This window comes from Astyanax mexicanus, chromosome 14, assembly GCF_023375975.1.
Source record: "Astyanax mexicanus isolate ESR-SI-001 chromosome 14, AstMex3_surface, whole genome shotgun sequence".
Taxonomy (NCBI): Eukaryota; Metazoa; Chordata; class Actinopteri; order Characiformes; family Acestrorhamphidae; genus Astyanax; species Astyanax mexicanus.
Genome location: NC_064421.1, coordinates 33,213,976 through 33,228,074, shown reverse-complemented (window position 1 = coordinate 33,228,074; position 14,099 = coordinate 33,213,976). Strand labels below are relative to the sequence as shown.

The window sequence follows — 14,099 nt, the reverse complement described above, 5'->3', positions numbered from 1 at the left end:
AGCAGAAATGAAAGATCTGCTGAGGAGCTCATCAATGTATTCAGTTTATACACGCAGGAGGCAGACAGCACTTTGAAGTAAGTGACGCATTTCTCTCCCTTTCTCTTCCGCTGACCCGAAATGCCTTTAAAAGTCGTGGAGTCCAGCAGTGGCCTCAGGCAGAGTGTGTGAGTGACTCCAGGAGGTTAACCGTGACATGGTGTCATTAGCTAGTCACAGGTGAGATGTGGGACACAGACCGGGGTGAATATGCAAGACCAGCACAGTTTGAGTGTGTGTGTTCGTCTCTCTTATGCATACACACAAAGGAGAAAACAAGGGTAGGGCAAATTCAATCAAAGCAGCCTATATTTGGATCCTGTAACCTGGGGTTGAAGGGTTTGATGGCCTTGGCAAGGCCAGTATAAGGTGCTAATTTTACACACTTCAGCCCTATGGACACAAACATCACAAATAGTTACATACAGGAGTTACGCATAAGAAACTGAGCCAACTTGACTGGACTAAAGCATTGTACAAAATCTATCTGGAAAAAACTAACAGACCTCTTCAGTTTCTGAATCAGTTTATCTGATTTTGCTATTTATAGGTATATGTTTGAGTAAAATGAACATTGTTCTTTTATTCTGTAAACTACGGACATTTCTCCCAAATTCCAAATAAAAAATACGTAATTTAGAGTGTTTACTGCAGAAAATGAGAAATGCCGAAAATAAAGAAAAAGATGCAGAGCTTTCAGACCTCAAATGATGCAAAGAATACAAGTTTATATTCATAAAGTTTTAAGAGTTCAGAAATCCATATTTGGTGGAATAACCCTGTTTTTTAATCACAGTTCTCATGCATCCTGGCATGATCTCCTCCACCAGTCTTACACACTGCTTTTGGATAACTTTATGCCTTTACTCCTGGTGCACACATTCAAGTAGTTCAGCTTGGTTTGATGGCTTGTGATCATCCATCTTCCTCTTGATTATATTCAAGAGGGTTTTTTTTTTTGGTAAAATTAAAGAAACTCATCCTTTTAAGGTGGTCCAGAGCTGTATATAATGAACAGGTATGCCTGTTCCAAGTGCATTTTCGTGAAAAGTACCACCTGAAAGGGTTCAAAAACAGCTTGTACACCACATCTGTTTGTGCATGACTAGTTTCTAGTAATCTAGAGTAGCATTACCATAGCAACCACCTAGCAAGCCCTTGACAACACCACAGCAATCATCTGAAATACCAAAACAACCACTTATAAAGTACCTAACAAAACCGCAGAGCCAGGAATTTAAAGCAATAATAGGAACACCATAGGAAACCACAGAAAAAACACAGCAACATCATAGCATTCACCTAGGAAACCACAGAAAAAACATAACAAACCCTTAGCACCACCATAGCATTCACCAGAGATACCATGGCAACCAGCAATAGTCTAGCAACTGCCTGGAAATGGAATCCAGGTTTTCTATTCCTATAACTATATTTTTTATACAATAATGTTATGTTAGAATAATAAAAAAATAATAATATTTAAACTTTTATGAGTGTTATCTACTGCTAGAGCATGTCTTCTTTTGTCTTCTATGGCTTCTTTTAGCCTTCATTAATGCAAGCTTTAGAGTATATTTAAACAAAAAAAAGCGCTCTCTGCCATCTGCTAACTTTAATGAAATCAGGACTAGCCATAAAAATTCATGATCTGTGCACTTCTAACAATTTGTCATTCTTATGGCCTAATTACATCATATGTAGCGAATCAGTGTCCTGCTTTGTTTATGTTCTGCTTTCTAATTTTGTACATTAGATTATAATCATTTTTTAGATTGTTTAGACTACATTTTTACACCACTAAAACTTATTCATAGAAACTCAAGGAAAGAACATAAAGGAAAAAAACTCAACAACTGCCATCTAGCATTGAGCCTTCTGATCAGTGGATTGTTAGAGGCTCTAAACATCATGTTTTTCTGTAATGTGAACAGGTACACCTCTACAGGTATTACACATTACGGCTGACCGATATTGAAAAACATAACATCTTACATTGCACATGTTCTTTTTAGTTTTGACTATATCGTGATATTAAACAATGCAGGGCCCATGACATCACCAGCCCCGCCCCCCACTCGCACGCTGTCTTGAGTCTGGACCGATCAAGAGCTGATCAAGAGCACCAAGCACCAAAACTCGAGGAAAACAGCAGAACAACAGTAATTAGCCCTTTGTTCAGGCATTTAAATGGCTTTTTAGAAGGTAAATAAAAGCGTTAGTTTTTCTGGGATTAAAATCGTGAATTCAGCTGTAACTGAAAAAAATCTGCTCAAAACTGTGCCGAACTGAAGTGCACAGCTTTTGACGTGTGCGTTTACAAGCACATGCCCAACCATGTGTACAGAGGACATGCGGTTACCTTGTGTTTACTCCTACCCCTCCCTTTGTGCTCCCCCTCCCCCTCATGCTTCTCAGGCAGCAGCAGCCGCCTGTCACTCACACAGACACAGAGACAGCGCTGTGTATCTACTTTTTGTGTCAAGACTCAAAACAATGCAACATGATCAGAGGTGGAAAGTAATGAATTACATTTACTCAAGTTATTGTAATTGAGTAGATTTTATGAGTAATTCGTAATTTTTAAATTTTACTTTTACTCAAGTACATTTTGACAGAAGTAATTTACTTTGCTACATTGGACAACTCCCAATTACTGAGTACAAAAAATAAAGGGCTGGGGGAAAAAAAAACAATTGTCTGAATAAAATAAAAAATAAAAAATTGGAACGGATACTCGCGCGTAAAATAACGAGGTAATAACGTTCTCATGCAATGTAAAATGTGCCCCACTGGACAGAGCTGTCAGCTTTCAAAACTTCCACATCAAACCTGAGAAAGCATGTGGTGGTGAGTATTTTTATCATTAAACAATCTGCTTAAATGTAAAAAAAAAAAAAAAAACATGTAAATAACAGTTAAAGCACAGCAATGGCAAGTTAAAAAATAATAATGAACTGTAAAACTATTAAAATATGGTTTATAGTCACATAAATGACCATAACCTTTTAACTTTTTAACAGTAAAGAAGAAAATGGATCATAGAAACCTATACCACTTGTTCTTGAAAATGTTTTAATGGGGTGGTCTGAACAAATACTGCCTGAAAGGTCCACATTATTATGTGGAATAATATTTAATTAAAAACAATTTAATTTATGATTTGTTGTAATTTTTTACATCAAATAATTAAAAGTAACTATGTAACTTTTACTCAAATAATATTTTAAATTGAGTACTTTTTTACTTTTACTCGAGTAGATTTTTAGAAGGGTAATTTTACTTTTTTTCCACCGCTGAACATGATTTATGGTTTGATTTAATTACCTTAATTGACATTGCACATCCAGCTATGTGACTATAGAGCATGCGCACTTAGCGATGACGATGCTTAAACTATATATCCTGCAGCCCTACCACCCTGCATGCATTTTTCTCTGCGGTAAGGCAGGTTTGAGGTGATTTGGTGATTTAGGTGGAAAAAAATAAGTCAGAAATAGCTCCATTATTCCGGGCTATGGGTGGGAAGCAGCGATTTGAGAAGTGCAGGACCATTCCTGTCGTTCACTCGGTCCACATTCGGCACAGAATGAATCATACTGGTTTCCTCCATAAACAGAGGCAAAGTCGATTCTGTATTATGACGACCGCCATCTAATGCACATAAACCGCCCCGGCGGGCAGGACAAAGAGGTGCGCTTTTAGGGGAAGAAAGACGGCAATTTGTTTGTGACAAAACCAATATAAACACCGCGATGATGTGTGTCTGTGTGTGTTCCGCCGCAGTTTAGGCGGCTTACGCTGCAGTCTCAATCTCTGTAAACCACCCGACCAGTCTGGAGGATAAATGGGAGGCTATTGAAGAGGAAAAGCAATTTCTGTCGACATGGAAAGAAGGAGAGGAAGAGAAAAAGGAGGGGAAGGAATATGCAGACACCAGGGAGGTGGAGCGGTGGAGAGATTTGTGTGGAAGAGCTTTTGATTGGAGAGACAAAAGGGAGGATTATGATGGCCCTGTGTGATCAGGAGGTCATACCTTTCTCAGTTCGTAGTCTTTTGAAGGAGTCCGTCTTGGAAAGGCCCGAGTCAGAGATCACCTTGGAACCCAGTTTGACAGTGAGGTCGATGGAGCGGTAGCCCTGAGGAAGCTTGCGCTCATACAGCAAGGTCAGCAGCTGGGCCAAAGTCATCTCCGCGGGCAACGGCTGACCTGGGAGCAGAGAAGAAAGGGGTCAAATAGTCCTTTTTTTTATTTTTTTTTATTTTAGTGCAGGTGTAAAATCTCACGATTTCTTAGAAAGCTCTGAACAGGCAATAAACAGAGGCATCTGGCAGAACTAGGGGTCACATCTCTTCAGGCACTGATTTTTGGCACGGAATTGCCATTCAGTGCAAAGAGCGAGCCGTGTGAATGAATGCAGAGAGAGCTTTGGCCACTCTGGGTCTCGCCTCACTAAAGCAGAACAGATGCAGGACTGACCTGCGAAAAGCCCTTCAACAAAAGCCCAGTTAATCAGTATGGAAGACAGACAGAAAGTGAGGGAGTACAGGGGCACAGGGTCAAAGAACAATGGAGAAATATCTGCAACATAACAGCCACTAATAGGAGTGTGTTAATTAGATAGATGTTTATGACTAGAGTTTGTGATGCACAGAAATGTGGCACATACGGAGATGGAGAGTGTGTATCTATATAAAAAACCTTATAAAAGAGCTTTTGCCAGTGTCTTATCATCTTAGTGAAACAATGAAACATACAGTGCACTTATCTGGGTTTTCTTTAATATATTACATTTAGCTTTAAGGAATTACATTTGCGCTCAGAAACCAACTGCTCTGTGTCTCGCCAATATGTTTAAGTTTAAGTTGTGCATTTAAGATCGGAGTCTCTGGAGATCATTCACTCATCATAGCTAACGTTATCTGTCCATGCTGTGCTATTAGCAGCTAGCTTGTTAGTCTGCTAACTAATGCTAACAGTATGTGGTGTTGGCGGTTTTCCTGTTAGCTAACGTTATCAGTCTGTGCTCTGCTGTTCGTGCTCAGCCTGTTAGCTAACATTTTTAGCTTATGCTGTGCTGTTAGTGGTCAGCCTGTTAGCTAACATTATTAGCCTGTGCTGTGCTGTTAGTGGTCAGCCTGTTAGCTAACATTATTAGCCTGTGCTGTTCTGTTAGTGGTCAGCCTGTTAGCCTGTTAGCTAACATTATTAGCCTGTGCTCTGCTGTTAGTGGTTAGGCTATTGGCCTGTAAGCTAACATTATCAGCTTATGCTGTGCTGTTAGTGCACAGCCTGTTAGCTAACATTTTTAGCGTATGCTGTGCTTTTATTGCTTAGCCTGTTAGCTAACATTATCAGCTTGTGCTGTGCTATTAGTGCTCAGCCTGTTAGCTTAGATTTTTAGCTTATGCTGAGCTGTTAGCGATCAGCCTGTTAGCTAACATTATCAGCCTGTGCTGTGCTATTAGTGGTCAGCTTGTTAGCCTGTTAGCTAACATTATCAGCCTGTGCTGTGCTATTAGTGCTCAGACTGTTAGCTAACATTTATAGCGTATGCTGTGCTTTTATTGCTCAGCCTGTTAGCTAACATTATCAGCCTGTGCTGTGCTGTTAGTGGTCAGCTTGTTAGCCTGTTAGCTAACATTATCAGCCTGTGCTGTGCTATTAGTGCTCAGCTTGTTAGCTAAGATTTTTAGCTTATGCTGTGCTGTTAGCAATCAGCCTGTTAGCTAACATTATCAGCCTGTGCTGTACTGTTAGTGGTCAGCTTGTTAGCCTGTTAGCTAACATTATCAGCCTGTGGTGTGCTTGTTAGCTAGCATCATCAGTCTGTGCTGTGCTGTTAGCGGTTCGCCTGTTAGCTAATGTATCAGTCTATGCTGTGCTGTTATTGGTTAGTTTGTTAGCCTATTAGCTACCATTTTTAGCCTGTACTGTGCTGTTAGTGGTTAGATGGTTAGCCAGTAAGTTTATGTTATCGGTCTATGCTGTGTTGTTTGAACAGGTTAAATGTGGCGTTAAAGACCCATTGGACTGGTGTAAATGCGTAAATGTGTGTGTGTGTGTTTGTGTGTGTGTGAGAGAGAGAGTACCTGGCAGTAGCTTGTGGTAGAGATGGAAGACAGGCACGCTGATGGTTTTGGCTGAGGAATCGACTCCTGAAGACGACGCCAACTTATCACTAAGCACTCGGCCTCGCCGGGACGGGGGTCGAGGAGGGGTGGAAAGGGCCCTCTTGGACTGAGACTTTAGACCTAAAAAACACCAACACCAACATACATTTCCCCATGAAAAGCCCTATTCGCTCATGTAAAGCACTTTTTCTTACAGGAACGCAGGAAATGATTACAGGGTTTTAAATGGCAATTTATATTAAATGATCAAAAGTTTTAGATACCCCCAATTTTACCCTTTTACTTTTCCCATTGAAGCTCTTAAGGTCTAATCAATAACTAGAAATGATACAAAATCCAGTGTACAGCATTTACTGCCAGGGCCTTTAAAGAAGCCCCCAGTGGTAAACACTATGTAATGAGTCAGGTAGAAAGCTAGCTATGTCGATCAGTTGTGTTGCCATGTCAGTAGATTTACACTTTATAATTCCCTAGAGAAAACAGAATTATAACAAAAAAACATGTAAATTATACCCTAAAATAAATTGTACAGATTCCAATCAGTCATTAATGTCAGAATCTAACACTGCGCCAACGGACACAGTACTGACACTGAAGACTGAAGAAGATGGCAGATCAAAGCTGCAGGCTAATGAAGAGACTGATCTTAATGAGCACCTGAGGCCACCACCACACTGTAGTTGTCCTGGAAACCATTGTCAGCCTTCATCTTCTCCTTTTCCTCGTGGTTCTTCTTCTCCTTGTCCTCCTTCTGCTCATTCAGCAGCTTGGCCGTGATGCTCGGCGTGTCTGAGGAACAGAAAGGAAAATAATCGTAGCTTTTTCTCTTTGTCGACATATGAAAAGGGAGCAAAGCAATTTAAGGTAGTTATTTCCTTAGTTCCTATTGTGATTAATGGAGAAACTGAACCTTAACCACATTTATGTTTAGCCTGCTCCTAACCCGGGCTAGCACTGCTGGAGTAGCATTAGCACTACCCGTAAACCAGGCTCACTATTCCCAGTTTCAGAGGTGAGTATTATCAGCCTGTAGTCTGCTCCTAACCCCAGCTAGCACTGTTGGAGCAGCATTAGCATTATCTGCTAACCGCACTAGCTATTTTCCTGTTTAGAGGGTAGTATTATCGGCCTGTAGCCTGCTCCTAACCCATGCTAGCACTGCTGGAGCGGTTATCCGCTAATGCTAATGCTCCAGCCTTAGTGCTGGAGAAATTCGGGATTCTAAGTTTACTCTAAATAAACGGACTCGCTTTTATCACCCAAATGAAGAGTTTTCAAGAGAGAAATCTGTGTAGATTTACATCCAGCGCTGGACTGCCTTTAAAAGAAAGTCTTTTTTTATTACAGTTTTGTTTACTAGGGATAGCTTAGCTAAGTAAAGAGACTTGTACAGATACAGTATTCCATACAAATCCTTATTCGCTCATGTGAAGCACTTTTTCTTACAGGACCACACGAAAATATTCTAGGGTTGAAAAGTTTTAGAATACCCCCAATTTTACCCCTTTATTTTTCCCATTGGTAAAATATCCAGTGTACAAAATTTACAGTTAACTGCCAGGGCCTTTAAAGAAGCCCCCAGGGGTAAACACTGACTTATGAGTCAGAAAGATAGCTAGCTAGGTAAATCAGTTATGTTGTGATGTCATTAGGCGTTCGATTGCCTTTAAAAGAACGTCTTTTTATTACAGTTTTGTTTACTTAGCTTAGCTTTACTTAACTTAGTTACCTAGCCCCCCACCACCACCAAGCGACAAGACCTGCTAAATTAGAAGTTCCTTATAGTGTCTCCTAAAATGTGCCTTACGTATGAAAATACACCAGAAAATATAAGTTAATTGAAAGTGCGCCTTATAATCTGGTGGGCCTTATAAATGTGAAAAATACGGTAGTGGCAAAATCAATGAGTAAATCAAAAGCAACCATAAGCCAAGAAGGACCTGGACAATCAGAGAACCTGCAATTCAATCGCATATTCTCCGATTAAACAGGGACGTTACAAATGAAGAAGTGAGTAGGTGCTCCTGAAGCTAATGTTTCTCAATCGATGGGAAGGAGAGATAAGACGGGGTCAGGGAAAAGATAAATGTGCTATTAGCATCAGTGAGAGGACCGGACAGGAGACCATGGGTTACAATAGGCGACATTCATCCAGCACGGTGCCTCCTGAACTGATATGGCTATCGAGCTGTATCTGTCACCTTCAAGGTCTCAGGAGACCGGCCATTCATCACCCCCCCACCCGCCACCACCCCACTGGCCAACCAGCCGACCGACCGTACGTATGTACACCCGTGAGTGCACACGCACAGAGAGAGCTGACAACACCATGCGGTCACGCAGGCACACAAATAGAAGCCTTATATGCTCGGCGCATTTGACCTTGACAGCCACACCAGGCAGCAAGCATCTAATGGGTTTCAAAAAAGCTTTGGAGGATAAAGTACTGGCTGAGAGAGAGCGAGAGTCAGCAAGAGAACGAGCGAGCAAGCCCGAGAGTGAGACGCCACAGTCGGCGGCCACTCTTACCAGAGACTCGGTCCAGTACTTCAGCCAGAGTGGTGGAAATGGGCAGATGAAGCTTGCGGAACTTATGGCCGGCTCCATACATGGGGTGCTGGATCACATGGCTGGTGGCATTGATCCGTCCTTTGTAGAGCTGAAAAACAGAAAGCAGGGAAAGACAAAATGAGACAGAAGTAAGAAATAAAGCTGAAGTTAGCCCACGTTCTGAAAATATACAGTTTAAAAAATCTCATGTCACATCCACGTATCGTAAATGACTAGTTTACTCCACACGGCTTTTTGAGAGGTCAGGCCGATGTGCTACACAGCAAATTGACAATGTTAGATTAACTTTTTAATAGTTGAATTTAATACTGTCTTAGATAACATACGGTTCCCACTCACTAAAGTGTTAACATAATAAAAAAATATTTTTACGGGCGTCGAGTGGTCCAGCGGTCTAAAGGGCTGCCACTATGAGCGGGAGGTCGCAGGTTCGAACCCCCGCTCATGCAGCATTGCAATTAAGCTGCCAGCTCTCAGAGGGAGCTAAATTGGCCCTGCTACGCGCAACAGTTTAAAAAGCTACGTGCGACAGTAGCTGCAGCCGCGCCCAAAATGGGATAACTAATACTAACTCAAACTTGAATGTAGTGGGCTGGTAGACTAGCTTATGTTTAAACTAGGCTAACGTACGTTCACAGCTGGTGCAACTGATTACTGATATTTTGGTCCAGGCCAAAGAAGGTACATGTAAGAGCACCCTCAGTCAATCAAATCCACATTACGGCCGATTGAGCATGTTAACAAATCATCTTCACTAAAGCCCAAGACATTAACTCAATCAATCAATCAATCTAATGGCTTCGGTCAGGCTCCACTTGACTTCTCAAGCTTATTTTCTTTAACGCAGACGGGTGGGAGTGGGAAGTGAACTCCGCCGGTCATGCTCTCCTCCTCCTCCTGCTGCTGCCCTGCACATCTCCACCGTGCGTTTACAGGAGGTGACATTGTCTTTCATTAGGCATGACTGTAGCATGAGCACATGGCTCAGACTGACGGGGTTCTGCGCCTGGCGGGTGATGGGCGTCACGATGAACACGCATCAGCCTGCGCTGTGCCACCGCTATGCCGTGCGGTCACAAGGAATATTTCTCTTTACCCACTCACGTGCAACCCACCTCTACCTGCATACATCAACCTCTCCCCTCCACCACCCTTCTCTCTCACTTTCTCTCAATCTCTCCCTCTATCTGGAGCAGATTTAACTCCTTCAGAGTTAATCAACAATTACTTAGAGAGGAATCTTTTATGTAAAGTTCAATTCTTTAGCATAACATTGTTTTTAGATGTAAGGCAAAATGTAGAAACCAAGCTTATATTTTTGTTAAGAAGAATCCAATCCCTGATGATGCCATTTAGCCATCAGCAGCCAAAGTCCGAAAGAGCACAATTGGCAGGCACGCGGATCTCCCAGAAATTATTGCGATATACAATATTGCTGGCATTTTTAGACCACTAATTTGGCACTAATAAAATAAAATAAAATAATATAATATAATATAATATAATATAATATAATATATAATAAACTCTTCACGCCCCTCATTTTGGAACCGCACCTAAGCACCATGATGTGCAGCCCACGTCGAACTTCACTCGAGAAAAACGCTGATGGTAAACGGAAGGCTGAGTCAACATGAACCTAAGAGACACTTAAGTTAAGCAACTAGAGAAGCACTGGGCTGGTACTACAGTATGTTTCTTCAGGTTAGTTTTGGGTGTTGATGGAGGGCATTTTTCCTAATAAAGGTACGTTTTGAGTTAATTACCTCCCTGTGTCTGTGTGTCTCTGTGCTTCTAGAGAGACGACTACCAGGTCACTGTCGCTATTCCCAGTCAAAATTACTTGTAAGTTTAAACACAATGGAGGATATATTATATATTAGATTATAAGAACTTTTGAAGTCATGTTCATTTATTAAACGATAAGTCGATAATGTAGTTACTGTGACAGGCCTTGTCTTTAGAAGTGTGTGCCGTGTTCGAGGCTTCACCCAAGTAGTGTTTGGTAGGGGTGGGACAAAAAAATCGGTACTGATATGTTCAGACAAATATCGTTTTTTGTTTGTTTTTTTTTTAAACATAGGCACTCTAAAATCTAAGACTCACTAAGAGATCACTACTCCACATGATGGCACTAATAAATACAATTACACCAGTAAATCCATAGAATCAAATAATTCCTGGAATTACTGGTATTTATTTAGGAGTATTTTATCTCCACAGTAATACAGATGTCGTGAAGTATTATAGAGAACTGTCCTGCAGTACAGTACCAGTCAAACATTTGGACACACCTCTTCTCATTCAATACGTTTTCTTTTTTTTTTATATATATATATATATATATTAAAAATGTACAGAAACATGCTGAATTATTCTGTAAACAAAAACGGTTAAACATCTTGGAGGTACCGATTGAACCGGCAGTATAAAGAGCTGCCACTATGACTGGAAAATTGTTGGTTTGAATCCCGGTCATGCAGCTTGCCATCAATTGCCAGAGCCCCGAGAGAGCACAATTGGCCTTGCTCTCTTCTCTCCCCTTAGTAGCACATTACGTTTTGAGGACAGATATGCACACTCTTGGTATTTTAATCTCAGTGTCTTCATAAAGTAGAGTCACTTGAAATAAAAGGAGTTCCTAGAGGTGCTGAAAAATAGTTGCTGCTTTTCCTACACGCTGTGAAGCTCCAACTCATCCTCTGTGTGTTGTGTGTGTCCCTTAACTGTTTTAATGTCTTTAATATTAATCTACAATGTAGAAAATGTATTATATTAATAAGAAATAAAGAAAAACATAAAATTAAAAAGTGTGTCCAAACCTTTTGCATGTATTTCAAAATCACATTGTGATTCATATCGTGAGATCATCGTTATCTAGGGCAACATATCTATGTGATAATATCGTAAAAAAAAAAATCAGATGCACTGTGGTTCCTGCAGGGGAAATTACAAATGATGGGGGAGTTTAGAAGAATGAGGATTGAATAATTAGTGCTTCAAACTGGAGAGAAAATGAGATCAATTTAGATTTGTTTTTTTTTAAGAGGTAAACTAAGTGACTTCTCCTTCAAATGAGCTTTTAAAAGCTAAAAGAAGTTTTCCTTTCTGCTAATCTATAAACAGTTAAGGACACGGTTAGATTTACGGTTATACTGTTACAAAACGAGAAAGGCATTTTAACTTACAGCGAGAACGGAGAATGCCCTAATACGTATATAACGAAATAAACTCCTTTATCTTGATAATAAAACCAGGTGAAGAAAATCCTTGAGGAAAGACATTAGTCTTTAGGAGCGGAGTGTCTTTGAGAGGACATATTAGATGGTATGGCGTTCTGGCATTATCTAATGTGTAAACATTAACTTTTAAGCCCTGCTCCATCTCCCCTGCTCCGGCCCTGAAAGCCCAGATGATTAACCTGAACTAAAACGCAGCGGCGCAGGAGGAGCTGCCCTTCCTATAATTTACTACAGTAATGACCGACCGGCCCAATTCCACACTGCAAAAAAAAAAAAAATAATAAAAAAATAAAAAAATAAAGACGTCTAGACAGAAGCAATTTGGCGGGTGGAGGAAAGCCTGAGTGTTGGCTAAAGGGGAGTCTCTCTTAAAGGCATACTTCAGCCATGCGCTAGTCATGTGCTAACACAGCTAACAAAGAATACAAGCTGGCAGGGAACAGTTAGCAGACTTGGCACTGGTCCCATTAGCTATAATTTAATCTTTATTAGGAGTGGGGAAAAATATCTATATTGTGATATATCACATCAATACGTGGCGTCAAATGTGGCGTCAAAATTTTCACAATATAAGGCGCACTTAAAATCCTTTAATTTTCCCAAAAATCAAGGAAACGGAGCGCAATACATATGAACTTTACCAGTCAGGTTGTAAGGAGCAGTAAACCCTCTGTACTCTGAAGTACAGCATTAAAAAGGTGTTTCAGATTAGTTTCTTCAGCTCGAGACTAGAGACCTGTGCAGTATTAGCATTAGCAGCTAAGCGCTAGCTCTTTTGCCGTTCAGAGTTGAGTATTATCAACCTGTAGCCTGCTGCTAACCCCGGCTAGCACTGCTGGAGCAGTATTAGCATTACCCGCTAACAATGATATCTTATTTGCCGTTCAGAGGTGAGTATTATCATACTGTAGTCTGCGTGTTTATCGTGTTAAAACAAGCTACGTGGGATGAACCGCTAGTATCCACTTATATTACCATGGCTGTCGGGCAGCATAAGCCGTTAACTGTGGCTAGCCTGAGTGGAAAACTGGAAATCTAAGCTTACTGTAAATAAACAGAAGCGCTTTACTCACCCAAATAAACAGTTTTCAGGAGAGAAATCTGTGCAGATTAACATCCAGTGCTCATTTGAATTACAGAATTACAGTTTTGTTTACTTAACTTAGCTTAGATTTTCAGGTCTCCCCACCCAGTGGCAAGTTGCAAAGGGCACCTTATAATCCAGTTCACTTTATAGCGCAACAAATACAATAATAAAGTTACTGCTTTATTACTCAACGTGGTGGCACTATAGTCAAATGAAAAGGGTAAACCTGTGATAAAGAATCTTAGTTGCTACATTCTGTTAAACTGACACTAATATATCCATAACTGCTGGTATTTATTTATTTAGGAGTATTTTTGCCTCTTTAGTACACAAATAGTGTATAGTATCTGTAAGAATAATACCCCAGTACATAGAGATACAGCATTTCAGTACTTAAGTACAGTACTGTAGTAGTTCTATTTCATTACTATACTACACAATCTCTGATCCACAACTTTTTACTCAGTAAATGTATTCTCTAATATCTTTAAGACTGTGTAAAGTTAATGACAGACAGTGATGGTCAGAGGTGTCTACAGGTCAGATTTAAAGCTTATATATATACACAGCATTGATTTTACCCAATTGAAAACCTCTGGAACATAATCAAGAGGAAGATGGATGATAAGCCATCAAACCAAGCTGAACTGCTTGTATTTTTGCACCAGGAGTGTCATAAAGTTATCCAAAAGCAGTGTGTAAGACTGGTGGAGGAGAAAATGCCAAGATGCATGAAAACTGAGATAAAAAAAAAAAAAACGGGTATTCCACTAAATATTGATTTCTGAACTCTTAAAATTGTATAAATATGAACTTGTTTTCTTTGCATTATTTGAGGTCTGAAAGCTCTGCATCTTTTTTTGTTATTTCAGCCATTTCTCATTTTCTGCAAATAAATGCTCTAAATGACAATATTTCTATTTGTAATTTGGGAGAGATGTTGTCCGTAGTTTATTAAAAAAAAATCACAATGTTCATTTACTCAGACATATACCTATAAATAACAAAATCAGAGAAACTGATTC

The 14,099-nt window shown here is 40.2% G+C and overlaps 1 protein-coding gene across 19 annotated transcripts in view; it reads right to left on the bottom strand.

Annotated features, from left to right (window-relative positions):
* birc6 (baculoviral IAP repeat containing 6) overlaps window positions 1-14,099 on the bottom strand; it is a 231,106-nt gene that overhangs the window by 131,566 nt on the left and 85,441 nt on the right. For all 19 annotated transcript variants that reach the window (XM_022672703.2, XM_022672707.2, XM_022672695.2 and 16 more), the window contains exons 58-61: window positions 8,704-8,833; window positions 6,832-6,963; window positions 6,133-6,294; window positions 4,076-4,249 (exon numbers count right to left, since the gene is read on the bottom strand). In XM_022672703.2, the coding sequence (XP_022528424.2) occupies window positions 4,076-4,249; window positions 6,133-6,294; window positions 6,832-6,963; window positions 8,704-8,833 (598 nt within the window). The remainder of the gene's footprint in view (window positions 1-4,075; window positions 4,250-6,132; window positions 6,295-6,831; window positions 6,964-8,703; window positions 8,834-14,099) is intronic.